This window comes from Cygnus olor, chromosome 1 (assembly GCF_009769625.2).
Source record: "Cygnus olor isolate bCygOlo1 chromosome 1, bCygOlo1.pri.v2, whole genome shotgun sequence".
Taxonomy (NCBI): domain Eukaryota; kingdom Metazoa; phylum Chordata; class Aves; order Anseriformes; family Anatidae; genus Cygnus; species Cygnus olor.
The window spans coordinates 209,085,650-209,113,307 of NC_049169.1; the positions used below are offsets into that span (position 1 = coordinate 209,085,650).

Here is a 27,658-nt window from a genome sequence, read left to right on the forward strand (position 1 = left end):
CAGGAGACCAGCGAGGGACATGACACTCTGCATGGCATGGAGACTTCAGGGAACTTCATTTTGCTAGTGAAAAGTTACATGTAGGGGCCATTGAAACCAAGTACTCTGTCCTTCCTGTACATGAAATTAACATTTTTGTCATAGTTTTTGCCATAATAGATACTTGTGACTGTTAGTCTACCTTTAGTAATCTGAGAATTTGATTTAAACAAGGACCAAAAAAAATAATATGCTTCCTTCTGTGAAAGAAGCTACAAGCAGACCTAATCTCACTGGCTTTTCTCCCATTCCACATTTTTGTGCAAAGATTTGTTCCACTTTATCCGTGAAAGACTTAAAACGTGAAACCCAGTGATGTTGTGTGATGTCTCAGTAAACCACCAGTTTTTCTGTATGTGTTTAGTAGTGTCTTCATTTGTTCTAGTCTTGAATGTTTTCCTGGGTTCTCCAGCTTAGACAAGTCTCACTAGCATGAATTCATAGAAACAAGACGTGGCTTGGGGTACCCCACGTGTGTGAGCACCTCATTCCTGTTCCCAGCACCCCGCCGTGGTCCCCCCACCCCATTCCCACAGAGAGGCAGACGCCCTTTGTGATGAAGCAGTTGGTGTTTATTTGGCAGTTACAGACCAGCAGGCCCAAAGGATGCTTCTGGGTGATTTGGGAGCATCTCCTGGTGTGAATGGTTGCAGGAAGCTCAGTGGTACTCATGAGCCAGAGCATGGGCCACCACACGGACCATCTTCTGCCAGGCAGACTGGCAGGCTGGGGTGAAATCCTTGCCGAAGTGTGAAGCCAGGACGATGATGAGGATGTCACCCAGGAGCTGGCGGTGGAGGGAGGAGAAGCTGTCAGCCCAGGGTTCTGCCCCACTGCCCTCCCAGCATTCAGGACACACCACCTGGGCTGTGACAGTGGTCAGAATGCACCAATCGAGGATACATCGCAAAGCAAAGAGCTGATTTATCACGGCCCCATGCAGAGCACCATGCCCACATCTCTGGCCCTGACCAGGATGCCCGAGTGTGCTGGATCCCCCTCCCCAAACACCTTCCCTACACCTGCTGTGCTAGTGTCCTTGCTCTGGCTGGGCTTATCCTCTCCTTTCACTTCCCTCGCTTTCCTTGCTTTTCCTTGGCTCAGATTCTTTCCTTCTGCTGAAACGGCTGTGTTTATTTTCTGTCTTGGAGTAACTTTTCGCTCGTGCCCAGGCTTATCTCTTTCCTTCAATCCCGTCTCAGTTTCTTCTCTTCCGGTCTCTGGGTGCTACAAGCTCATGTTGCTTCCTCCCTGCTCACTCCACAGCCTGCACATATTTGACTGCATTTCATGCCCACCCACCTCACCTGCTTGGGTCCCTCCTCTCTTATACCTCAGCCCCAGAACTCCTGCTTGTTATCCTCAAATATGCCTATGCACTCCTCCTTCCACTGTCCCTGCTCTCAGCAGGTGCCTAGGTTCAGGCAGCCTCAGGGATTTGCTTCTGGGTCTCACTGGTGGCCAGACCCCCAGAGCCCTCTCCAGAGGACAGAAACCTCTGTTCCGCTCAGGCTGGAGTCCGAGCGCAGCTCACCCTGAAGTTCTCGGGGTCCACGTGCAGCTTCTCACAGTGAAGTTTGCTCAGCTGAGCAAAACACTTCTTGATGTTGTCCAGGTTCTTCACGGCTTCCCCAAAGGAGGTGAGCACTTTCTTGCCATGGGCACGGACCATGGGGTTGCCAAGGATGGCAGTGGGGCTGGACAGGTTCCCGAAGGAAGAGAAGAACCTCTGGGTCCAGGGGTAGACGATCAGCAGCCTGCAGAGAGAAGGGGAAAGATGATCACACACAGACACTGTTAATGCTCCCTCCTGGCAGCTGGGCTGATGACTGGGAGCCGGACCTACCTGGCCAGGGCCTCGGCACCACAGTCGGCTACATTGACCTTGCCCCAGAGGCCGGTGATGAGCTGCTTCTCCTCAGCTGTCCAGTGCACCATGGTGCTGAGCAAGAGGGCTTGCTTGAGGCTTCTGTGAACAATTACTAGTAAGTGGAGTCAAAGTCTGCTCCAGGGATTTTTATACACTAGTAACAGCTTGTCCTAATCTCAGTTGACATTGCCATTGGTTGGGGCTGGGGAGGGAGCTGGGCTGCACTAAGAAAGATAGCAATTTTGGACCCTGTCCAGGGGGACAAGAGGCCCTTTCCCCCCTCTGCCTTTGAGTGGACAAGCTGCATCTCGCACCCATGAGCTTGTAGACACAGCCCCGAGCGCAGGTGGAGCTCCTGCATGGCCATGGGTTACCAGTGTTGCAGCAGGAGCCGGAGGCCTGAAGGTGCAGAGGAGATCCAATGGGACAGGCAGCGACATTCAAAGAGCTTGCAGTCTCTGCCTTGGCCTTGGTTTCAGACTCCTGATGGTGCACTGGTACCATGCACTCCTTGGAATCCATCCTGAACAGCTCTAGGCTTCATCAGCTCCTGCTTGAAGGATCGGAGACCTTCTGGGAAAGGGGAGCACAATGATTACTCCCAAACGGAGGTCTTGTGCTTTAAATGCAAGATCCTCCTTTCTTCTCAGTCCTAACAAAGAGCTTCACAGCTGTTGTCCATTGCTTTTGCCCACTGTAGCTGTCCACAGCCATTGTCTGTCCTGTTCCGAGTCATACCTCTGCTTTTGACCATCTCGAGCATAAGTTCCTTGTCAGAGAAAATGAACCTGCCTGGAAGGCATGATTCTGAGTGGGCCTCAAGAGCAGGGTATGAGCCCTAGCCCTAGCCCTAGCCTTCGTCCCGTGAGGAGCATAAGCCAGACACACCACCCACATGGACAGTCAGTCCCACCTGATGCCAGTGGGAAGCTAGGACCAGGCTGTGCTGTGCAGAAACAGTCTGATGACAATTTCCTCTGCCTGCCCTCCAGGAAGCGGAAAATACAACATCAACTTTATTTCGGATTTTAAATGCCTCATTACTGTATGGCGCTGATGACTGTCCCTTTGTCTAATGATTGGGTAGCTTTGGGGCACACTTCTGAGCCTGCCAAAACAGGAAATGGGGTATACACCATGTAAAAGTCTGAACTGAATAGGTAACTGTGGTGTTTTTTTTTTTGTTGTTCGTTTTGTTTTTTTTTCCGGCTTTTAGCAGAAATATATGCTGAAACCTTGCCTGCATTGCAAAAGTTGGATGCTTTGCTATATCAGACACCAGCACTGACAAAACCTGTGAGCCCTTCTGATAAATAGCATATCCCATAGCCCAAAAGAAATAAGATGTCCTGGCAAAGCAGCATTCCTGCTATTGGTAGAGCTGTCTCGATCAGATTGATTGTTCACATAAAATAACTCAGCCCTATGAAACAGCCTTGCAGGGATGCTCTCTCCCTGCCTGAAGGCTGAAGTCTGTCCTCTTGTCTTCCCCTTGGCAGCAGTCTTTACAAATCTGAAGGGCGCTATCTTGCCTCTAATCAGCCTGCTCCAAATTAAACTGTCAGTAAGTTCCTTCAGCATTTCCTCTGGTCAACACCATTCCTTCCTGCAGCTGGCATACCTTTGAAAGTTGTCACTTTTTTTCCACCCTCCTACTTGGCAGATCATCTTGATCCAAGGTGTTTCCTACTAATAGATGAGGCCGTCAAAGAATAAGAAGAGTATAAGTAGTATCATTTTGCAAACAGAGTCCTGTTGTACTGTAGGATATGAAATGAGGAGGCTGTAATGCCAAGAAATTGCTCTGCAGACATGGCTCCAGATTCTTTATTAGCAGGGTGGACTGGTGAATTGGTGGCATCCCTCAGCACCAGATCAGCTCAGGTGCACCATCCCACAAGGGCAGTTTCAAATGTCCATCCAAGGTGCAAGGTGAGCTGCTAAACCAAGAGATGAAGCAAAGGATGAGCAACTCCTGGGGCTTTCTGAACGTTGCCTTACTTTTCTTTCTCTCCTTCTCCTTCAGCCCTGTCCCTCCCCAGCCCACGTGGCTCCTCACTCACTGCTGTGGGCAGCAGCATCTGTTGTGCTCCTGCTGTCCCTTCTGGAGAACGTCTCTTCCTAGTGAGTGACTTCTTCAAAGCACTTTTCACATGATCTCCAGCATTAGAGCTGCAGGGCAGTTATCGGCTGTCAGCTGAGAGAAGAAAAAGCATGAGATGAAACTTCTTGTTTCATCTCCTGACTTCCAAAGGCTTTTTAGTTGTAATTTGTCAGCCACAAAGACTTTTTAAGGAAACATGTTATGCACGATGATCTGGGCAGGCTCAGAGGCTGCATGGACCCATTTACAATAGTTGGGCACTGGTCCATAATGTCATCAGAGGTAAAAGCTCACAGCGAAGTGGATATAGCCTTGAAGGTGTATGTGAGAATGACAGGTATTTTCAGACAGGACACTGCGAGCATTATCTGTAAGCAGCACTGCAAGCCCAAGGTTTCTGCCAGTGAGACAACAGAGAAACGCTTGGCAGAAAACAAAGGCAGAACATCCCAGACTATCCCTGCCCTATGCTCTGATTTTGGGGGTCTTCTTCAGGGATCCCTCCATGGCATGCATTTCTATAGGACAGAGTTAATTTTAAATACATTTTAAAATCACCTGATTTATGATTTGAGAGCAGAGGCCTGGCAAGCAGTGTTTGCATGCTCAGAGCTGCCAGCCATGGGATGTCTCTTGAGGGGTCTGTTCAGTGACACAGGCTGGGGGCTGGGGGGGCAGAAATCATCATGATGTGCCAAGTGGAGGCAGTTTCTGTAGCTTCTTTACAGTTCACAGGATCAGAGGGAGATCTCAGTCCCCTCCTGCACCCACAGCTATACCTTGCAGTGGGCTTATCCCAGCCACACTCACAAAGGAGGGAGGTAGGGGCCCATTTGCTGCCTGCATAGGATGAATTTCACAGTGCTCAGGACACTTCCCTCCAAAATCCTTCCATCCATTTGTCTCTGATGTAGGTGGAAGAGCCCCCTATGTGGTTCGTCGTCTCTTGGCCCCACACTGGGTCATGCCCTCTTCCATGGACAGGAACCTTCCCATTTTGTACATAAAGCATCCCACCAGCTTCAAAAGACAGCTCCAGGCCTTTATAAGGGAAGCAGAGTTTATTGGTCACTCTGATTGCAGCAGGCAGTGCCCTGCGCCAAGCTTTACTGGTGTCCTTATCAGCTGGAGCGGCAGATGTACCCAGCCTCTGGATCCAGGCCAGCCTCTGTACTCTCCTTCAGAACACACAATTTCTGATGTCTAGAGCCACTCTGCCTTGTGGGTGTCTTTGCTCCCACTTTATTTGCTGTGATCTTCCTTCCTCATCTGAACAACTCTGTAGAGGCTCCCTCCATTCTGTGCCAGCATCTCCTGGTCTCCCAGCGGAGGGCAGGACCTGGCTGCTTCCTCCTGGCATGGATGCAGCAGGCAGCAAGACGGGAATGTGAACTCGCCCCGCAGCAGCCAGCACTGCCTTGGCAGGGAACCGCTTCTAGGTGGCTCTGAGCTCCAAGAGCTGTTTGCATCGTACAGAGCTCCTGGGACTCAGGGAGCAGACTGGGCGCACTCAAACGGAGTAACAGAGAGCGAGGCAGAAGTGAGGTCCTGAACACAAGCCAACTGCCATAAACCCAGCAAAGGAGCAAGCTGATGTCTCGCTGTCACCAGGGCCTTTTGCGGCTCCCGGCATCTGTCATGGGCAAGATTTAAACTGTCTACAGAATCACTGCCAAATGTAATAGCAAAAATAGCTTATTGAAGTAAAATATTGCAAAGGTGAGGCTTAACAAAGTTTGATGGCAAGGTTCAACTTATTACTTATTGCACAGAGGATATAATAATAATTCAAAGTTTCCCATGCAAGATGTTAATTCCCTGTGGTACAAGTTATTCATGATACTGGTCACTTACCAAAGATCTGCAGTTGGTAAGGGACCTCTCAACCTTGAGGAGTATCCTTGAGATGCATGCCAACTCAAAGGGGGATCACCGCCTTGCAGCCAGATGCAGGGAGAACTCCAAAAAAGGTTCACCCAGACTGCCATGCTTATGGAATAAAGTATTTGGCTTTTTGTCAGATTACATAAGAGGGAAAAGGTAAGCACATGACTCCTTGTGCCCACAACTTCTTTTGTTCCTTGATAAATTAGTCTTGGAAGCACCTCCTGCTATTCAGGTGTTAATTGCATGATGAATGTTCTGGTCTCCACGCTTATGAACATCAAAGCACACCATGAAACCTGGTCCTGTGTGGGTTTCAAAGAACAGTTTGGAATTAAAGAAGTTCATGGCCTGTTCAGGGTACAGGCCTTTACTTCCTACAGATCCTAAACCAGACTAGTGCAAGTTTGGTCAAGGAGCTGAGTGCATGCACCAGAGCATCTCAGCACTACGCTGTACTGCCACTGCAGAAATGCCCTGAGCTCACGGTGATGCACCAGCACTACTCTTCCCCATGTCACTCTGCTGGTGAGGCTGGGCCCTCCTCCCCAGGGTAATGGTCTGTAGAGCGTGGTGGCCTGCAAGGGTGCATTTGGTTCCCAGCTCTCCTGCCAGCTGATGGAAGGACTTCGGCTCCACTCCCCTGGTGCAAAGGAAGGATGTACTGCTGACCCTGTGTCCTTGGCAGAGAGAAGTTAGTCTACTGCCAAAGCACTGCTAGGACTGGGCAGTGTCATTTCAACACTGCCGTGGTGTCCACTGTCCATCTAGCCTGCCGTTTAGGCCTCACCCCTGGCTACTGTTTTGGGTCAGGTGAGTCCGTAGGGTTCATACCTTTGCTCTTGCTCACACAAGAGAGGGACAACTCTTGCTCGGAAAGTCTGACACACTGCAACTCTTCTTGTGGCTCTGCAACACAGCACGAATCCTGCTCCTTGGCATAATAAGGCCAACAAGACCATCCCAGCCCTGGCTGCAGTGCATGGTCAGGGAGCAGGATGCGCCGGGGCACTGCTGGTGCCTGAAGCTCCTCCTGGGAGGGAGCTGCTTGGGCAAGAGGTTCCCACTGAGCCCAGCAGAAAATCAGGTCCCAGAGGAAGAGGGAACCCATCAGAGTCTCTGCCAAACACAGGGTATGTGCTGCTGGCCTGCACCCAGCTGAATGTGGCTACACCACTGTGTTCGTGTAGTGTCTGCCCTGCCTCCAATGCAGGCGACCTTTTGTCTTTGGTGTCAACTGCCAAAGGTCTGAACTTTAACTAGAGTGAACCAGGACACCGAGTACAGTCTTACCTCCTGAAATCATGCTGAAATGCCCATTTGCTGACTGAAAGGAGAATGACATGTTGTAGGAAAGCTGGGCTGGTTTCTCTTTTCCCCCAGCCCGGGATGTGCTTGGCACTGCTGGCAGGGCTGAATCCTCTCCCTGTCAGACTGGATGGCTGTCTGGCATAAGGTGGTCATGAGTGCAAATCCCTGCTTTATCTGCAGAAAAGCAGAAAAATTGTTCCTAAATCTTGCAAAACAATGATTTCATCGTTCTGAGACACAGACATCTGTCCTTGTTGTTTTTTAAGTTACTCCTGAAAAAGCATTCCTGAAACTGATGTGCTTATGTTGAATCCTTCCACTACAGTGAAAAATCATTGTTCATTAAGCTAATCTGACTTTAAAATGCTCTGATCAGTCCCGTGGAAAAGCTGCCCTCAACCCCTCCTCTCCAGACCATCCACATCATCTTGCAGAGAGTGTATTCTGATCAAATGCCCAAGGCTAATGAGAAGAGCATTTTCACTGCTGACATAGAAAATGCTTTTTATCATCTTCTTGAAGATACATTAGTACTACGAAAGCTCATATTTCTGTCTAAGCTGTCTTGAATGAATCTCTCCAAATTTATATCCTTGCACACAGTACAGGTGGAGAGGTTTAGGGCCAGAGGGCTCTTGCTGGCCCTGCAGCTTGGCCTTCTGTGCAGAACAGGTCAAAAATCCTCCCCAGCAATTTCGGCAAGCTTAGAGCACTCGGTGGGCTAGGATGTGCCCACAGCTTGTTGATAGGCCAGTATCTCCAGACGTCCCACTGGAGCTCTGAATGCCCCCAACACCCCTTCGTGCATGGGGCTCTGGGTGGCTGGTACGAGCCCAGCTCGTACCAGTAGGACAAGGCAGCAGTGAGCGGGCTGGTGCCTTCCGGAGAGAGTCCAAATAGCCAGGAGAAGCATCCTCCCTTAGGCTAGTCTGGCTGCTTTTTTTGGACTGTGATGCTCCCAGCACCCCTGAGACCTTCTTCCCGCTTTTGTACCCCCTGTTCCCTCCCTCCCTCTCTCCCTCCCACAAGCAGCTGCAGAGACACAGGAGCACACTAAGAAGCTCAGAAAATGTTATGTTTGGTTTTATTTTTATTGACTGTTACAGCCGCATCCTCCTCTGGAGCGTTCAGTGGTACTTGTAGGCCAGAGCATGGGCCACCACGCCGACCAGCTTTTGCCAAGTGGCCTGGCAGGCAGGGGTGAAGTCCTTGGTGAAGTGTGCGGCCAGCACAATGACGAGGATGTCTCCCAGGAGCTGGGGGGACAAGAAAGGAAATCAGGTCAGCATGGCACTGAGCACCCCTTCGCCCCATGTAGGACCCAGGTGCTGGAGGGCAAACCCGTCTGCTTTGTTGGGTGCTGGAGGCTGCCATGCAGAGAAGCTCTTTTAGCTGAATTCTCTGTGCAGGAAAATGTGTTGTGCTGATCACATGCACCAGTATCCACCAGCTCCGTCCTTGCCTTTTCTCACATCTGCTTCTTCCAAACTCTGGAGTGTATTTCCAAACCTTTTTTAGCTTTTTTTTTTTTTTTCTTTTTTCTTTTTTCTGCTGTGAATCCCCATGCCTACTTTAGCTGGGGTTCAGGTCCATGCCAGCTCTGCCTGCTACATTCCTGAAGTAAGGCTGAAGCAGGGGCTGAAATGGAGGCTATCAGCTACATCGAGCCCTCCCAATCCCCTCCAGCCTGAACTGCCCGCTCTCCACCCACAGCCACTTTTCACCCCCAGCACCCTGATCTCCGTTCCTTTACTCCCCTCCTGCTCCCCTCCCTCCTCTGCTGAATTTACCCCCACACAGACCTGTCCTTTCTGTTTTTAATTCCAGCCTACATCTCTAGGGCCTTTCTTCCCATCAGCATCCATACCCTGAGCATCCCTGGGTCTCCATCCCATGCTGGCTTTTCCCCTCTCCTCCCACATCTGCCAGCCTTGGAAAAAGTGGGGGTGAAGTGGTCCCCATCCCTGGGGGCAGAAGGTGACAGGGAGAGGCACCAGCACAGCAGCAGCACTCTTCAGGCACTTTCCTGCTGTCCTCTTCACCCTCAGCATCATTGAGCCTCTCCTCTTCCTCCTGCTTTCCTCCAGCCGTGCCTGCACAAGCCTCCAGGCAGTCAGGGCATGTCCCTGGATCTGTCCCCAAATCTGTAACCACATGGAGCCCCTTCCCTAACATTATCAAATGCCCAACCTTCCCTCCCCCTCTTAAGGATACATATTACATCCAAGGCAACCCCTTTCTCTTTGGCACCTAAGATCTCTGTTATTTATGCTCTTTAAACCCTCCAGGCACTGAGCTAATTTGTTAGGTGGAGGGAGAGAAGGGCAATCCCCGCGCATGGCTCACCCTGAAGTTCTCGGGGTCCACGTGCAGCTTCTCACAGTGCAGCTCGGACAGCTTGGAGTAGGTTGCTTTGAGATTTTCCAGGTTCTTCACAGCTTCCCCAAAGGAGCTGAGCACTTTCTTGCCATGGGCACGGACCTTGGGGTTACCAATGATGGCAGTGGGGCTGGACAGGTTCCCGAAGCTATCAAAGAACCTCTGGGTCCAGGGATAGACGATCAGCAGCCTGCAGAGAGAAGGGGGGACACAAGCACACACACTCCGTTAGCATTCCCCCCTATGCCTGCAGCGGTTTCTCCATGCAGGTGCAGCCGAGCCGATGCCTGGGAGCCGGACCTACCTGGCCAGGGCCTCAGCTCCGCATTCCTCCACGTTGACCTTGCTCCAGACGCTGGTGATGAGCTGCTTCTCCTCGGCTGACCAGTGCACCATGGTGTCGGACGGAGGGTAGCGTGTGGCTGCAGGAGGACACAGACCTTGTAGCGGAGCTGCAGACCCCTGGGGGCTTTTATCCGCTGCCGGCAGCTCCTCCCCGCCCCGTGCTGCGGGGCCATTGGCTGGGGATGGGTGGGGGTCCGCCAGCAGGGAGTCCTGTCCACAGGGTGGTCAGTCTGCAGCGAGGTGTGGCCTTCAAGGGAAAAGCCCTGTGACTCACTTAACAGGCAGGCTCAGGACACAGTAGCCATTATCTCCCTTTCCTCCCCTTCATCCGCTGACCCCTGTGCAAGGTACTTTAAAATGCCTTCATGCCTGCAGCACCCAAATTTGGCCCCTCTGCAGCATCTACAGGCTCTCTAAACGTCAGGGATATTTCTCTGCCGTGGCAGGTGACCTGATTTATGAAGCTGGGCACTGCACAGGCATTTCTGCACAGAAACACCTTCCCAAGGATGCTGAGGGCTGTTGCCCTTGGCTGCAGCTGTGCAGCTCTGGATGCACAGACCTGCAGAGAAGCTGCTGCCCATTTATCAAATCGAGCACCTTTCATCAGGAGGAAGTGTGGAAAATGTCAGCCTGCCAGCCCAGAGCCTCTCACCTGAACCGGGTGCCAAAGCACCCAGGGCATGTGGCCACGACTGGTGTTAGCCCCAGGGAGAGGCTGCACCTCACCGCTGCCCCGGGCTGCAGGACTGCAGTGGGGCATTGGAGCTGGCAGGCACTGACTGGGGCAGGTTCCTCTGCTCTTCTAATGGTCATACTGCATTAATGAGTCAGGCACTTCCCTGTCCTCTCCCTTCTGGGAAATTAAAGGCCTTGCACAAGAATAGCAGGACCAGCCATGTTGCAGCGAGACCAGCAACATCCCCTTCCACCATTTCAGAGCCTGACAAAAGGCTTCTGCTTGGCTCTGGGCCTCAGTCTCCACTTGAACTGGATTTTTGTTTTTCCTGAATGGAAGGACATGTTAAGCCTTTGGGCAAAACTGTGCTCCCATGCACAGGCATGCAAAGCCAGCATGCAGGAGGTATGCAATGTCCTGGCAAGACTGTGGGACTTGGGTCTGTCTGCAGGCAGTCTAGGAGATTTCATCCAGACCTCTGGCCCATTCCAGTTATAAATCCTTTGACATGAATGGAGCTGCACAGGGCAGTGGCACAAGCATGGGCATCTCACTGCTCCAGTTCGGGTGGTTCAGGGATGTGGTCACATTTCAGATCCTTGCTGCAGCGTCCTTGGAGGCACTTTTTTTTGTTTTAGTTTTTTGTTTGGTTGTTTCTTGTTTGTTTGTTTGGTTTTTTTAATTTCTGAATCCTGGGCAAGGCCCATAGGCCCCTTTCAGCTGCAAGGGAGTCACCAGGGTGCTCCGATACCACAATGTGGAGTGGAGGCTGCTCAGCACAGATAAATGTATCATACAGGTGGCCAGTGCGTGCTGTAGTTTCTGACCTAAAGAACAGACAGAGTAACACACCCGTGTTCTTCAGGAGATCTGAAGACTTCAGAAGTTGTCAGTTTTTAGTAAGGCAAGACTCACAGCATTAAATCAAATATACGCAACCCTAAATTCATACACAGATATTCACATCATGTGAGTCAGTACATACAGCAGAGCAAAGAGCTGGCCAAAACAGCTGTACGTGCAGCTGGGGGAGGACAATACATGGCCTAGCATGGACTTTTCATTTATCAGTTTCTCATCCTATAGCCTGCATTTGCTGGAAAACCCACATTGAAGATAAAATCCAAGCTACATCTGGGTCTATTATTAGCAGTGCATTTGCCTCATTGGTGATGGGAGTTTCATTTTCTGTGAAGGTGAACTTTAAAAGAGAGAAGATAATGATGCTTTTCCGCTGCATTTGAACCAGCAGCGTGACAAAGCTCAGGGAGGGGTGGCAGATAGGCATGTGAAGCTGGGAGAAGCAGAACAGCATCAAACACAGAGGCTTGGAGGAGAATATTAACTGAAGCATTGTTGTTAGCAAGAATCTGTGGTTAAAAAATGCTGATTTTCTGGACTCCATGGAAAAGCAGGCAGAGACATGGCTTACAGAGAGAAACCTCAGGTTCTGATCCCGCACCATGGTCTGTTTTGAGTGTTTTTTGAGACCACTCAGGTCTGTTTTTTGCTTGTGCAGTTGCAGGAGCAGGAACAGGAGTTCACGAGATGCTTAACAGTGCCCCAAAGAGCCAAGAGGAGGAGAGGGGAAGCAGAGGAAACAGGAAAAAGTGGCTGAAATGTTCCAGCTGTTGCTTTGAGGCAAGCTCATTTGGCACCACTCTTCTGTATTGATCCCTTTTAATGACTGGTTTTATACCTACAGCAATTCCTTATACTCTTTACATCCTGTACGATGGGCACTCAAAAAATGAATAACAGCAGGTGAATCAGACAGCTAATAAGGTTAGGGGCATACTGGGGATGTGAAGAGTCCATAACAGCAACAACCCCTTACAGCCAGTCTGGGCTGTAAATTCACATATGGGCTGCTGCCTGCTCCTGCCCCGCTGGGCACTTTGGCTGTGTCCAGTCTAGCCCTGGTGCCTCATTTTAACTTGCACCCCCACCATGCTGCTAATGCTGATACCCTCTGAAGAGCTGCTCCAGGGACAAAAGCAGGCTTCAGATTACTGTCCAGGTGAACTCTGAATGTGGAACCGGAGGACAGTTTTACAGGATGGTCACAGACCCTAAGGAAAAAGCAGGGCTCCTGCTCTAGACCCTTTCAGGACACAATGACAGATTTGGGAAAATGCAGTGCAGCAACAGGCTGGTCTGAATCACCATAATTTATACACCTTGCCCTGTCTGGGACAGTGTCGTTACTGGCCTGAACATGAAAGCCAAGAATCTCTGATGGTGTCATTTCTTTCCTTAGGAAGGAAGGGGAGACAGAAAAGACCCCAGGCAGAAGAGACGTGGGCACACCACAGTGGAGAGTCAGAGCAGATCAGAGTTTTACAGCAAGTAGGCAGTGAGCTTGATCTTATTACCACAAGGAGAGTTTTCTAATTTAGCTTTGGCTCATCGCCCTAAGCACTCTGCCCTCAACCCAAAGTCATTTCAAATGGCTTCTGTGCTGTAGCAATAAACTAAGGGGAAACATAACTGCAGGTTAAATGAGTGCTGCTCTGTCCCAGAGTCAGCCCCTAGGCACAGCAGATTCAGTCTGTGACCAGACTGAGAGGCCAGGGAGCATGATGACGGGACCTGCACAAGACCCTGGACACCTGCAGCGAGTACATGGCTGGCACTGGGCTGTGCCCGGGCTGCTGCTGGTAGGGTGCTGTGGCAGCGCTGATTCTGTGCCACGTACCTTTTATTAGCCTGTTTGTTTCCAGCTGCAGAGGTCAGGAACACAAAAATTCTGCATTGCAGGGCATTAATAAACTACTGGCTGCATCAGTGGAAGAAACAGCAGGAAAACATCGGTTCTGTCTGTCTACCTCTCGTTCCTATTAGGAGGCTAGCAAAATTCACTTGGGGGTCAGAGAGAGCCACTCATCCCCTAACATGGATATCTCAATTCAAGAGCCAGGCTTAACCCTTCATACCCTTTAGCCCTGATTCCAAGACGAGTGGAGCACCCATTTGCCTGCTTGGGCCACTGTTCAGGTAGTCCAGCATCAGGCACTCAGCCTGAACTTCGTGCCATATAATGACCTACTTACTATCCAGACATGGTCCTCAGTGTTTGAGCTGGCTTATAGCCTTTTACTGTGTACTGTGTTTCTTAAATATTGTCAGAAGTCTTGTGGGTTTGAAATGTGTGCAGTTTGGGGCTAGTCACAACAGGAATATACAGAGGACCTCCAGGGCACCGCAGGAAAGGGGACCTGACCATATTCATATATCGCTGTCCCTATATCCCTGTAAAGGGATTCACCAAGCGCTACTCAGCTCTAAAGCCAGTCCAGTGTCATGGGCTACAGGCAGTTCAGAGCTGAGTGAGGTGAAGGGATGTGAGGCACAAGGTCAGGCATAAAAGCCAGGACACTCAGGGAAAAGCTAATGATTTAATTAAACAGCTTCTGAGTTATCCCTCAGTGCAGGAACTCAGGCAAAAGCAATCCAGAAATTGGCAAAAAACAGCTTTTTTATTCATGACAAGATGTCTCCAAGGCAGTATCCCTTAAGGCAGTGTTTTTCCTGCCTGTAACTGATTCAGTCATTTGCTCTTATCCCTCCTCCTCACTGGGGCTTTCATTTGCTCAACTCAAGACAGACACAGGTTCCTGGCAAAAGGTTCCAGCCTCTGGCCTCCTACCAGAGCCTCTGCACTGGGCTGGAGCAAACGGAGCCCAGGGGATACCGGGGCGGGGGGACAGTTCAGGAGAGGGGCACGTTACAAGGGCCAGCGCAGCGCTTCCCTGGGTGCAGTGAGACAGGGCTCAGGAGCCAGACAGGGTTTTCCATGATCAGGTTCGTGAGGTGTCTCCATCACAGCACCACCCCTGTTTTGCACCACGGCTGCCTCGCTTCTCCAGTGCGGGCTTTGCCTTGCTCTACCGTGTTCAGGCCGCTGCCGCATCCCGGAGGCCTGCAGCACAGGAGGCACCTATCGGCCGCTTCACACCCCGCTGCCCTGCTCTGCCGGCCCCTCTATCGCCCGCCGGCAGCCCCTGGCCTCCCACACCCTGTGGCCCTGCACCAGATAGCTCCTCACCACCCTGGCTGCAGCACGAGATAAACGTCAGCACCTGGCTGCGCTCAGGAAGCCGGCTTTCTGCCCCTGCATTTAGCCAAAGTGGGCTGCACTACCAGTTGGGCCGCCGTCCGGCCCCGCACACCTCTGCACACCTCTGCCCACACATCAGCTGCTGCCATTCCCCAGCCACACCGGTGTGCAGCCACAGTATCCATGGGAAAACTATGATTTCCTCTCATTTTTTGTTCTCTTAGGGGAGGTAAGAGGTGGTACAGAATGAGATTTCAGGGTCTTCTTCATCACCAGTGCCCAAATGCAACCAGTGCAAAGCGAGTACAGTTACAGCTGATCAGGAGCTGAGCCCCCTCACCCTGCTCCTTTAGCAATGTGGGGGTCCCTGATGGTGACCCTGAGGGCCCTGTGCATTGCCAGAGCAGAAGTGAGCACTTGAGGGAGGGAAGGTGGAGAACAAGGCCCACAGAAAAGATCCCTTCTGGGGTCTTTTGCCCATTTCAGGTGAAATAAATGATTGTGATGCCACAGAATAAGCACTGCCAGTAATTATAGTGCCCTGGCCAGGAAACCAGCAATGCAAAAAAGTCCTTAAGTGTTACATGCTCACACACTAAAATCCTTCAGTGTAAACATGTTGCAGTCTCTTGCCAGTAACCCAGCCAAACTGTGGCTCATATCCCAAAGCCTTAATCTTCAGTGGCATGCCATGTCCTGGAGTGCCTGGAGTTTGGGGGCTGCCTTCCTCCAGGAAGGTGCTGGGCCGCATCGAGCTGGGCAGCGCTGGAGGGCACAAATGCAGTGATCACACACCTGCACACACACCTGAACCCAGAGTGCTCAGGGTAAGGGCACATGGCCCTGCTTTCCCTGCAGCCGCTCACATCCTTTCTCCCAAGGGGCAGCTCAGCTCCGAGGAACCCGGCGAGTGCCCCAGCACTGGGCCCACTGCTGCTCTGCCTGGCTCTACCCACCGCTGCTTTGGAAAAAGCTGCCTTAACCAAAGACCCCCACCAAAAAAGAGCCCCTTTCATAGAATCATGGAATTATTGAATTATCAAGGTTGGAAAAGATCACCAAGTCTGACCACCAGCCTGACCTACCAATTTCCACCACTAGGCCATGTCCCTCAGTGTTACATCCACGCGTTTCTTAAATACCACCAGGGATGGGGACACCACCACCACCCTGGGCAGCCCATTCCAGTGCTTTGCCACCCTCTCCATGAAGAAATTCTTCCTCATGTCCAGTCTCCCCTGGTGCAACTTGAGACTGGTGCACGACTTGAGCCCTTTCTCTCAGGATGTGTGGGGCTGAGCTGAGCCGAGGCGGGGGAACAGCCCGCAGACCCTGGATCAACCCAGCCTCGAGGGACACTTGATTCTGAGGCTGCCCTTCAGACATCCAGGCAGAGAGGCAGCTCTGAAACCAGCACCGCTTCCAGGCACTCAGATGGGCTGGTGTTCCCACAGTCAAGTCCAGTTTCTGCAGTAGGATGATTTAGTGATTTCCATGGCACTGCTGCGGCTCCCCAGCCATCAGTGGAGTGCAACAAGCTTGCACCAGCAGTGGTGCTGAGTCACGGCCGCCCATCCCAGCCTGGCCACCCGTGGCTGTGTGGGTGTGATAATGATGCTGGTGCAAACAGAGCCCAGCTGGGCAGAGATAAGGCAGTCCTTGGCTCCCCTTTGTGCTGTGTCAGACTTCTGACGCAGCAGAAAATATTTTTGCTGAGGCAGTGTGGCAGCCAGCTGAAAAATATTTAGCTTTTTTTTTTTTTTTTTTTTTTCTTTCTTAGTAGAGCCAGGAGAGCGTGTGGCCCCTGATTACCCGGCAAGGGCTGCCTGCGTGCCCCTGCAGCAGCAGGGCTTCTCGACTGCCCTCCAGCTCAGGGGCAGGCACAGGTGATCTGTACTCCTAAGGGGACAGTGCGACGTGTCCTGATGGGCAGCCTCTTTTCTCCATCATCTTCCTGTGTGTTGAGGAGGGGACTAAAATTTGCCACTGCTTTTGAAGCCTCTCCTGTCTCCAGAGCAGAGTGGAGCATAAAACCTCGCTGCCCTACCCAGAGAAAGTCTCTCAGGAATTCAGGGTGCCCCCTGGTTCCCTGTGCTGGCAGAGCTTGGGTCCAGCCCTGCCCAACACACCACCTCCTGGTGGGTAGTGTTCAATGGTGGGAAAACCGAGGCTGGGCGGCTGCTCACCCCAAGTGTCCCAAAATGCTCCAGGCAAGGTGAGATCCCCTTCAGGAAAGGAATCCCAGCCTGGCTGAGTGCTGCAGTCCCATGCCTGCCTCCAACAAAAGGGCTACAGCACAGCGCAATACTTCCTAAGCAGGCTTTCATTAGTGCTCAGGCTGGAAAGTAGTTTCAGACTCACTCCACCACAGTGCAATGCCCCTGGGACTGTGCTAAGCATGGCTTCGTGCAGGGGAGTGCTGAGCTGGCCATGCACAGGCCCTAATGCTGGCCTCTTTCGCTGGGTTTGAGGAGTTTTGGGTAAGTGTGGTTCAGGGCAATTCACAGCACAGAACATTTGCATGCGGAAGCTTTAGGCTGTCCAGAATGAACTCCTGCATATTGTAATGCACAAAGTTCACCAGGGACCGCCAGGAGCTGCTGTTCTACACAAGCCGCTTCCAAACAGGCACACAGCCAGCATTTGAAGGCACCACCGCTGCCCTGGGACGTGCCTGTTTGCCCATGTTTAAAAGGCAGCACTTGGTGGGGCAAGCCCTGCAGCACAGGGAAGGAGAGGATCAGACCTCAGGGCTGATGTGGGGAGCAGCCTGAGCAGCGGCTTTGTTTTCTGAATGCCTTCAGCAGCCCACTGCTCTGATGAGGATCATCTCAGCTGTAAACCACAGCACCCTGCAAATGAAAGTGAAGCCTCTTCTCCAGGCAGGGAAACTGAGGCATGGCTTTCAGGAAGGGGGGATGGACCCACTGCAGGGTCCATCCTCTCATGCAACAAGGCAGCACCAGCTGGGGAGCAAGGGCAAAGCCTGGCAGGGGGCTCAGTGCTGCTTTTGCATGCAGCAGCCCACCTGGCTGGGGTGAGTTTTGCTCCTGAGCTGACCTCGGTGATAAACGCTGCACCTTGGGCATGGGTGTGTGGCAGGGTGCAGGGCCCACAGCTGAGCAAAGCAGCGAAGACGTCACCTCCCTGCCCAGACAAATGCCTTGTTCTCTGCTATTGCTGGCACAGCATGAAGCTGCTCTGCTCCAGTGAACCCCCCTCCCCAATTTAGTAAACATCCCTGCCAGCAAAACCCAGCTCTGCCTCCCCAGCCTTTGATCCCCATGGGTAGGATGGCCTCACCTCGTCTCCATCATAGAATCATAGAATGGCTCGGGTTGGGAGGGACCTCAAAGATCATCCAGTTCCAACCCCCCTGACATAGGCAGGGATGCCACCCACTAGATCAGGTTGCTCCTGGCCTCGTCCAACCTCTTCTTGAACACCTCCAGGGATGGGGCATCAAGAGCAAGACTGCAGCTTCTGGCAGGCAGGCTGGGACCAAGTCCCTTCGCACACCCTTCTGGGTCTGAGACTTGTCTTTGTGGCTGAATTTCCAAGTTTCACCCTTCTCCTCCTCTGCACTCATTTCATCCTTTTCTGTGACCCCCACAACAGCACTCAGAGCCTCTCACATGCACACCTCTGTAACGGGAATTAGCCACAGGTACACGCACTTGGGAGGCTGGTGCTTTCTGGTTGCATGGCTGAGTACAGAGGCAGCAGACCCCATTGGAGCTACTCTGGACTGGGAGGGCTCTGGCATCTCCTCCTGGTGCCCTGGTTTACAGAAACCAACTGAGCTCCATTCTTCTGTTGGCCAATCCCTGTGGCAGCCTATCCCTGGTGCAGGAAGAATTGTACTGCAGAAGTTTACCCCCTAGCCCTGCATCTAACGTGGGGCCACGGGGAGCAAGGGCCAAGCACTGGGAGGGGATGCCTGTGCAGTGACTTCCTGCAGAGATTGCCATGCTTTGAGCGTGGCCATGCAGCATTTACACCCAGGTGTCCTGGGCAGGGATAGGGTCTTCCCTCACTTCATGGTGGCAGGAGGCGTTGCCAGCACTCCCGGGACCCTGCCCTGGGCAGGACCCAGCACCACCACCCCTGCGTGCTCCCAGAGCTAAGCGTGGGTCTCGGCCTTGCAGCTGCTGCAGTGTCACCCCGGCCCCATTTGCTCCCTGCTGGCAGCCACAGGATCTGTGCTGGCTGCTGTAACAAACCTCCACTGGAACAATGGCAATGGTTTAGATCTTTATGTTAACATTTCCCCAACACAGTTCCTCCTTGCAGTAAAAATACCTTCACCATATCCCTGTGCACCATATTTTTCCATTTCACTGTTTTACCAGTGGGGAAGACAGGCCCCAAAGAGTACAGTAATAAATATAACTTTAGATACTGAACTCTGACCGTCTCCATCCACTTTGAGGCTCTTGAGCTACAATGTTCAGCACTAAATATTCACTTTCTTCTTCTCACCAAAAATAGGCCATGAAAGCATTTTGTTCTCATTTCCTTTAGTCAGGTGAAATCCTCCCAGGGTATCTATTTTATTATTATGATGTTTTCAAAACACTTCATTCACCAGTGCACCAAGTGTTTCAGTAAAATCCATTCCAAGATTAAGGAAGTCCCCCATGACCATTCTGCTTCTCACAAGATCCTTTTTGAGTGCTGACAGGAGTTTTAAATCACGCCTTGACATGCTGCTGACATTCTGAATTAAAGTATAATTGCAATACTGCATTTACAAGATAAGGGTACAGCAAGGGGCCTGTGCGAAGAAGACCCACGGAGAGCTGATGGGGTGCAGGTGGATGTCCTGGAGCATCTCTTCTGGCCCAGCCAAGCACAGTGTGTTACCCAGCTCACCCCAGATCCCGAGGATCATCTCACAGTGCCCAGTGTGAGAAAGGGCTTGGAGGATTAACAAGCCCACTTGCCCTGCTTTTACATTCTTCTCTAGGCATTCACATAAGGCCACTTTTGGGGACAGGACACAGGGCCATACAGTTCTGGTCTGTTCCAGAGACCTCTTCCAGGGCTGCCTTCAAAACCCACAGAACTGCAGTGGGGCTGGGAAAAACCTTGGGGACTCACCCGCCTGCCACCCTGCCACAGAGCTCAGCTCTCTGGGGAGGGGGAGGACAGCAGGAGGAGGCTGCCTCCGAAGGGGTCTCCAGGGTGTGTTCCCTGTCACCATCGGCAGGGACAAACGGCGCGGTGCAGAGCTGCGCTGCGTGCCGGGGTGGACCTGGTGCTGTGGGGGTTAATGCATCTGCTCCGAGTGCTGAGCAACAATCCCACTGCTCCCAGGCCAGCCCTTTCCTGCAGCAGGGATCGCTCAGGATCTGCTATAAATTCTCGGCCGCGGTGAGCCCTGACGTCAGGAACAGGCTGCTCCATCGCAGCGGTGCTGGTGGGAAGCTCGGGCAGGTCGTGAGCGAGGCAGGTGAGTGGGCTCCTGACCACGCTGAAAATTGCATTGTGCCACCACCCGGGGCTCAGCCGGCCCCGGCTCCTCGCAGCAGGGGAGTGGGCCTGATGCAGCTGCAGGCTCCCCGTCACCCTCCCACGGGCCGGCTCATTTCAGCTGCCCGAGGTGGGTGCTGCTCCAAGGAGCTGTGCTCTTCCCCATTGCAGAGGCCTAGCACAGAGATGGGAAAGCTCTCAGAGACCCAGACTCTTATTTTCCGCTGCCTGTGAAGGGGAATAGATATCCCTGCATCTGCTCAGTGCCACTTTCTGTGCTGGAGCAGGGCGCAGCCCCTTTTCCTCTCACAGCGTCATGAGGACACTTGGTCTCAGTGAAATCCCAGGGTGCACATGTGGGATCGGTCATTTTGTGGAGTCCATAAAGCTGCACATGTTAAAATGAGTAATCACTAAGACGAGCAACCATCAGGATTCGCTCTTACTCTTCCCTTCCTTAGTGCTCAGGCTCTTTCTGACAGGCTGGGACAAGCAAGAGCTTCAGAGGGACCCGATCTCAGGTCCAGGAGAGCCTTGCATTCCGCGGAGGCACCCGGAGTGCACCCTGCCCGCTGAGCAGGAGCAGGGCTCTCCTCTCCTGTCCCCACCAGCTCACCCCAGCTCACACTTCACCAGCTCAGCACAGCCATGCTCCCGGCTCCATTGCAGTGGTGGCGGTGTGCTGCTGTCCTGCAGAAAGAGGGGATGAGACAGGGAAGTTCCCCAGGTTTTGGTGCAAGTAGCTGATGCAGCGTTCATCCAGCCCAGATCCAGCGCTGCCGGAGCTTTAGGTGAAGAGATGGGGCACAGCAGAAATTTGGGGCAATTAAACAACACCTCTGACAGATCCTGTGCTCTCAGGGTAGAGACTGAGCTGGGAATTATCACTGCTCTAACTGCTCCTGTCAGATGCTTGTGTCTGAAGATAACCTTGTCCTGTAACTCCTTCTCCTTCCCCTCCACACAATGCAGAGGTGATCTTTGATTAGCGTCTCTGAAGGACCAGAGAGAACTCCCACACATTGAAGTCTGCATCTTCATGCAAGCCCAGGTCAAGCCACAGAACTTGCTCTGTCCTTGCAGTTACGCAGGGGTGCTGGATCAGGCGTCAACCTGTGTGCTGAGTCAGGAAGGGCAAAGAGAGGTCGCAGGGAATAGAGGATTGCAGCACAGAGTGGAAATAGTTCTGCAATTTTCTGAACAGATAGGTAGATCTAGGTATTTATAAATGTAATGGTTTTACAAGGTGGATATAGGTATTTTTAAATGTAATGGTTTTACAGGTACTCACGTTGTTTCAAATGCTTTTTTAGAATTACAGGTGGATGTTCCAGGTAAGGTGACATGGACCTCCATAACAGAGCTCATTCAGCTGTCAAAATCAGGCATTTCCAGAGCAGTTTCTTAAAAAAAAAACACTCGCATGCATTATTTCATTCCCACAGACTTCCACAGAACATCCTTATAGGAGAGTAGGGTGGAAAGACCTCTCTGGAAGGTGCTAAAGATCCAATTCGGTCTGGGGCTGTGGGAAGCTCAGTGACCCTCAGTGATGTATGCTGAGAGTGTGCTGCCTCTGCTCCCTACAGCCCCGAACCATGCCAGGGGGCGTGGGAGCCCCTGTGGTGGGTGGTCCTTCAAAGACAGGCTGAGGACCAGAGTCAGACATGCAGAGCAGCCTGCAAGTATTGTGGGGAGAGGACTCCAGACACTACAGTCCTTCAGTACCACCCCCATCCCTCCTGGCAGCATGAGACAGTGCCTTCCCTCATTAGAAAACTTCCCTTAGAAAATGTTCTGTAAAAGCAGTGCCATTTCTCCTCCTGTGTTTCTAGTGGGAGGATATTCAGAGACATCCCACCATAATACAGCTTCCTTGTAACTTCCAGTTTACTTCTATCTGTGCCCAATTTTCACATGTTGCTTTGTGAGTAATTACTGTATTTCGGCTTAGGCAGATTTTTTTTCCCTCCATGGATTTGTATATGGCCTGTGTTTTGTTGGTTTAAAAGGACCAAGCTCTACTGGTCTTTGTTCCTAAGAAAGCTGCTATATTTGCACAAGCAGTTCGGCATCCCGTCCATTTTCTTTCACTGGAAATTCCCAGCAAAACACAGAAATCAAGAACAGGATTCACCATAGCCCTCTCTAATCACAATGACACTTCACTTTCTCAGCTAGTATTTCCCTTTCTCAGCTAGTATTTGCACAGTCACTCATGGACTTTGTTGTTGTTGTTTGTTTGTTTGTTTGTTCCTTCCCCTGCTATACCAGGCAGCCGGAGCTACATCCTGACTACACTGGACATGCAATACATAGCACGTGCTTTCTGCCAGTGTGTGGTTTCTGTGTTGGTGCATGCACACAGAGAGGTGATGAGTATGCTCAGACTGTTTCGGTACGGCTCCTGCTAGGTTCTGCTGTGGCACGGCTTTGGTGATGCCTTTTATCCAAGGCTTCAGACTGAAGGGATCCCGGAGTTTTTCTCACTGCCTGTGTGTGGTTTGTGACCCTGCTGGCTTACATTCCAGTGCAGCTATTCAAGGATGAGATGAAGCATCCCTGTTTAATCCCACCTGGGACCAACAGCAGCCAGACCAGCACTCTAACATTCTTTCTGGGTGGTTTTCCAGCATGGGAATCCACTTGGATATGGTCTGCTGTTCTCCTCTGCTCTGTGTACCTCCTGGTGCTGCTGGGGAACTGGACCATCCTTGCCATAATTAAGGCAGAGCAGAGTCTCCATGCACCCATGTATCTACTCCTTGCCATGCTAGCTGTGGCTGACCTGGGCTTGTCCACATCTGTGTTCCCAACCATGCTGAGGATGCTGTGGCTGGAGGCCAGAGAGATCAGCTTCAGCACCTGCTTTTCCCAAATGTTCTTCATTCACAGCTTCACAGATATTGAATCTGCCACCATTCTGGCAATGGCCTTTGATCGTTACGTGGCCATCTGCCACCCCCTACGATATTCCTCCATCCTCACCAACTCAGTGATCACCAAGATATGTGTGGCAATTGTCATAAGAACCATCCTCTTCCAGTTCCCACTCCCGATCCTACTGACCCGGCTGTGTTTCTCCACGGCCAGCAAGCTCTCCCATCCCTACTGCTTGCATCCAGATATCATCAAACACGCAGACTCTGACACAAAGATCAACAGCGCCTGTGGCCTTTTTGTGCTACTCTCCACACTGGGTTTGGACTTACTCTTTGTGCTCCTGTCCTATCTTCTGATCCTTAAGACCGTCCTGAACATTGCAACTTGGAGAGAGCGTCTCAAAGCCCTCAACACCTGCATCTCCCATGTCTGTGCTGTCCTGCTCTTCTTTATCCCCATGATCTGCCTCTCCATGATGCACCGGTTCGGCAAACACGTGTCCCCCCAGGTCTACACTTTCACAGCCAACCTCCATCTCCTTGCTCCACCCATCCTGAATCCCATCGTTTACAGCATGAAAACCAAAGTGATCCGGAGACGGATACTGAGGATGCTCTGCCAGCGAGGGGTCTGCAAGTCCAGGGCTGCTATTTTCCAGTAAAGTCAATATGATGGCTACTGCCAACTGTCTTATGTGAAGTTCAACCCCGAGGAAGACCAGCTGGGAGAGGGGAACATGTCAAGCACTTCTGCCAATGTAAGGATACGGGGAAGGTAAAAGGTATATGGAAGGAGAAGGATAGGTGCAATGCATTACCTGCAATGCAAGACTGCAAGGATATCTGGTTAAAGGTTTCTCAGCATATAAACAGAGGCAAACTACATCTAGATTCACAAACCCCAAACCTCAGAGACAATACCATGGACCACAACATTGAGGTCAGTGACTGAGGGGCCAGTGGAGGAGCCAGGAGGAAAAAGGTTCAAGCAGAACTGCTGAGAAGGCAGAAAGAAAATTATCATGGGTCCCCTGGGAAATAGCTGACAGTGTGGATAGCTGAGGGGGCTTGTGGGATTGTGTAAAACTTTATAGGGGACAACTTAGGGAGCTTGAAGGAAAGTGCGAGATATTTTATGCACTGCTCAGAAGGGCCAAAGGTGAAGAAAAGGAGGGATCCAGGGAGGAACTGGGATGGGAAAGTGGATGGGGTGGTAAAGGGGCTGATCAAGCAAGTGTACATCAGGTGTAATACACGGTGTAATCAATACACCCTCCAGGCCATGCACCTGGCCACCACAGCCTATCTTGTCTTCTTTTCTGTGACATTACTGTCTGTGTGCAGCGGTGTTTGTGTGGGACTTGGTGACAAACAAGCTGGACTAACTGGTGAGCAGGAGGAGACCAGGGACTGGAAAGACCAAGGGCTGGAGCTGGAGAGTGTGCAAATGGGGTCTAGGGTCTGGACTTGGATCTGGACGGGCTTCTGGTCTGCTCCAGAGTTTGAGGTATCCACATACACAAGGGTGACTGAATCAAGCGGGCGAGGGTCAGATCCTGTCCTGCCCCAGCCATCCAAGAGGACTGGGGCTGGGTAGTGCTGGTCACGTCTGCTTGAGTGCTGCTAGTGTCTGTGAGAGCACCAGGGCAGGCATGCTCTCTGTGGTGGTCCTTTTGGCCACCTGGCACCATGCATGGCCGCGGGAAGTCCAGGCTGGTCACTGGCCATTAGGACTTGATCCGTTTTTGTGAGATGGAGGAAGAGGGTGGGCAGGAGCAGGGGGCTGGGGCTGGCAGGGTTCACCCGGTCGGGCAGCTGCCTGCAGACACAGCTGGAGTGGCCGGGCCCATGGAGGGGCTGATCGTAGAAGCGCCCCCAGGTCTGCTGGAGTCATTTCCCTCCACAGGAGGAACGCTTTATACACAGCAATGACTTCTGGACTCTCAAACATTAAGCAAAAGTTTTGTCTTGTTGTCTTCTCTTTAAAACACGAGTGCTTTCCTCACTAGGTTTGTTTTGTTTTGCCTGGAACATTTTACCTGGGTTAGACCTGCAGCACCAGGTTTCTTGACATGATTGTCATTCTTAGATTAAGCTGCGCTAATTAGTATGCTGGGGTTTCTATAAGGCTCTGCAGCACAACGCCTTCCTCAGGCTGGCTCATTTAGACCTCAGAGATGGATTTCTTCCCACTTCAGCTAATGGCTAGCACTCTTTCAAAGGAGCAGTTCTCTTCCAGCTGACCCAGAGGTGCAGGCACTGTATAGACTGACTATGTTTGGAAGGACATTTTAAAACAATTTCAGCATTTAAAAACTGTTTTAATTTATTCTGACAGTGTTTGTCATGGAGTGCGCACACAGCACTGTAACAACTATGATCAATATGTCCCCAGGAGACACTGTAACTGGCAAGTACAAAAACATACAAAAGTACAAACTGGCAAGTAAAAAAACGTGGTTCCAGCGCATCCTGCCGTGCTTGGCTGATGTCTATAAAACCATGAGGACGCGTGTAAGCACCCCCTTATGTACACCGAGGTGGTAAGCCCCCCCAGAAGACCTCGGAGGCCAGCAATTCTGCTACTTCCAGTATCAAAGCTTTGGGGAGCTCTGCTGGGCGCACCGATCGGACGGGCCCCGGGGCTGCTGGGCAGAGCCCCCCTCTCGGGCAGACCCCGCTGCCCCCACGCAGCTCCGCTCCCCCCGCACAGCTCCGCAGGTCCCGGGGGGCTGCAGGGCCTTCGGCGAGCTCCAACACAGCGAGATGCGGCCACGGGCACGCAGCGCCCCGAGCTCCGACAGCCCCCTGCGGAGGGAGCCCCCACGCTCCTGCGCTCGTCCGCCTGGAGCTCGGAGCCCCCCGGGCACCTGCTGGTGGCCGGGCCCCCCGGGGTCGGGCAGGGCTCGGGGCTCGCCCCGGTGGCAGCGGGGTGGCACCGGGACCCCAGCCCCGGCCCGGGGCCGCGCTCACCGGGACCGGCCCCGCGGCGGGCGGTGCGCGGAGCTCGGCTTCCCCCTGCTGGGCGCGGGGATGGGAGCGGGGGAGACGGGAGGGGGGGAGAACTGGGGGGGCGTGGGGGGGGGGGCGGGAGAGGGGGAGTGGGGGGGATGGGGGAGCGTGGGGGCATGGGGAGGGGGAGAAGGGGGAATGGGGGTGGGATGGAGAGCGGGGAGGGGGGAGAGGAGCGAGAGGGGGGATGGGGGGGCGAGTGGGGGGATGGGGGCCGTGGGGGGCATGGGGAGGGGGAGAGGGGTGAGTAGGGGGGATGGGGTGGATGGGGGAAGGGGAGGAAAGGGGGGTGGGAAGGGGGGATGGGGATAGAGTATGGGGAGGGGGACGGGGAGAGGGATGGGCAGAGGTAATGGGGAGAGGGGTGGGGGAGAGGGATTGGGATTGGGGATTGGGAGGGGATGGGGAGAGAGATGGGGTGAGGGGAGGAGGAGGGGGAAAGGGGATGAGGAGCAGGGTTAGGGAGAGTGATGGGGAGGGCGATGGGAAGAGGGATGGGGAGAGGGGCTGCCATCGTGCTGAGCTCTTCCTGTGGGGAGGGGATGTGTGTGTGGCAGGGGGCTCTCTCTGTTTAGCAGACCACAAACAAGACAGCAAGTCCATGGGGTCTCACAGGCTGTCCCATGGCAGACTAACCCTGTAGGCCTCATGTCCCATGCCAGAAACTTTGCAGCAAGTTTTTTCTCCTTCTTCCTTTTCTCCTTTTCTCCTTTTTCTGAAGCAGGGATAAAGTGTAACGCAAGTGAAGTCTCTATGAGAGGGTCCTCGCCTGAGCAGCCTCCTGAAGTGGAGATCCAGTGAAGCCATTATCAATTAAAGGATGCTTGTGCACAGAGACCTGACCCCACCCCACAAATACAGCTGCTGAACTCAGAACGTGTCCATGTCTTGATTTTGATACTTTTAGGCTGAAAATCCAAAAACATAGGAACTTGAAACCTGTGCCTGCTTTTCAGGCCTGAGCTGTAGGTCATCACCAGTGTGGGAGAGGAGATGGGAACCCCTGAAAGCCGCTGGGCAGTGCCAAAAACAGACATGTTTGGGACTGTTCTAGGCCATGGTCCCTGTGGGAAGGGTGAGAAAGAATTGAGCTGAAATAGCCTCTCACCCCAACACTGAGATCTGTGTGCCACTGGGTGACCACAGGGTGGGATACCCAGGTCAGGCATGGGACAGACAGTTCCAGCTTCAACAACATAGTATTGATTTGCAGGTGTTAAAAATCAACTTTTGGCCTGCCTAGGCCACATATATGTCAAGTGGGTCAAGGGGGCTTGTGGACCTTATTTCATTAAAACCATGAATTCCTACTCTAGAGTCAATCTGAGCCAGGGGTTGTGTGCTATAGTATATGTGTTGGGGCTGGGCAGCCATAAGGCATGCACATGCTAGCAGCTGGAGACAGAGAATTTTTGCAAATATTCCAATTTTGGGAGCTTGAAAATCTAATTTTGAAATGTTCATTCCTGTGATGTCAGGTCACAATTTTCCTGACTATAAGAATAGAAAAAGAAAGTATATGGGTAAAGACAATCTGTCTGTTTTTATTTCAGCAACTAAATCTAGATTTACTGCTTAATTTAAGGTACCCACTTTTGATTTCTTTCATACCTTTATT

The 27,658-nt window shown here is 52.2% G+C and overlaps 3 protein-coding genes and 1 long non-coding RNA gene across 4 annotated transcripts; 2 read left to right on the top strand and 2 right to left on the bottom strand.

Moving 5' to 3' along the window:
- Positions 1–589: 589 nt before the first annotated feature.
- On the bottom strand, positions 590–2,726 carry LOC121061346 (hemoglobin subunit beta-like). Its single transcript, XM_040540087.1, has 3 exons — positions 1,886–2,726; positions 1,574–1,796; positions 590–826 (listed from the first exon to the last, which is right to left on the bottom strand). Exons 1-3 carry the CDS (start codon positions 1,975–1,977, stop codon positions 698–700), a joined length of 444 nt encoding a protein of 147 aa, XP_040396021.1. The 5' UTR covers positions 1,978–2,726; the 3' UTR covers positions 590–697.
- A 5,552-nt stretch (positions 2,727–8,278) lies between these two features.
- LOC121061447 (hemoglobin subunit rho) lies at positions 8,279–10,137 on the bottom strand. Its single transcript, XM_040540341.1, has 3 exons — positions 9,892–10,137; positions 9,555–9,777; positions 8,279–8,464 (listed from the first exon to the last, which is right to left on the bottom strand). Exons 1-3 carry the CDS (start codon positions 9,981–9,983, stop codon positions 8,336–8,338), a joined length of 444 nt encoding a protein of 147 aa, XP_040396275.1. The 5' UTR covers positions 9,984–10,137; the 3' UTR covers positions 8,279–8,335.
- Positions 10,138–20,032: 9,895 nt separating this feature from the next.
- Positions 20,033–27,619, top strand: LOC121061584. Its single transcript, XR_005815178.1, has 3 exons — positions 20,033–20,126; positions 25,367–26,024; positions 26,765–27,619. It is a non-coding gene; the product is annotated as an uncharacterized LOC121061584 (long non-coding RNA).
- On the top strand, positions 22,638–23,897 carry LOC121060235 (olfactory receptor 51L1-like). The gene has a single exon (XM_040537888.1). The coding sequence runs from the start codon at positions 22,698–22,700 to the stop codon at positions 23,688–23,690; it is 993 nt and encodes a 330-aa protein (XP_040393822.1). The 5' UTR covers positions 22,638–22,697; the 3' UTR covers positions 23,691–23,897.
- Positions 27,620–27,658: the final 39 nt, after the last annotated feature.

Excerpts from the sequence above, each read along its gene's own strand:
- LOC121060235 (XM_040537888.1), top strand. The coding sequence starts at position 22,698 with ATGAAGCATCCCTGTTTAATCCCACCTGGGACCAACAGCAGCCAGACC.
- LOC121061346 (XM_040540087.1), bottom strand. The coding sequence starts at position 1,977 with ATGGTGCACTGGACAGCTGAGGAGAAGCAGCTCATCACCGGCCTCTGG. Across the intron at positions 1,797-1,885 it reads GGTGCCGAGGCCCTGGCCAG|GCTGCTGATCGTCTACCCCT; the intron begins GTAGGTCCGGCT and ends TTCTCTCTGCAG. Across the intron at positions 827-1,573 it reads TGGACCCCGAGAACTTCAGG|CTCCTGGGTGACATCCTCAT; the intron begins GTGAGCTGCGCT and ends CTCCACCGCCAG.
- LOC121061447 (XM_040540341.1), bottom strand. The coding sequence starts at position 9,983 with ATGGTGCACTGGTCAGCCGAGGAGAAGCAGCTCATCACCAGCGTCTGG. Across the intron at positions 9,778-9,891 it reads GGAGCTGAGGCCCTGGCCAG|GCTGCTGATCGTCTATCCCT; the intron begins GTAGGTCCGGCT and ends TTCTCTCTGCAG. Across the intron at positions 8,465-9,554 it reads TGGACCCCGAGAACTTCAGG|CTCCTGGGAGACATCCTCGT; the intron begins GTGAGCCATGCG and ends TTGTCCCCCCAG.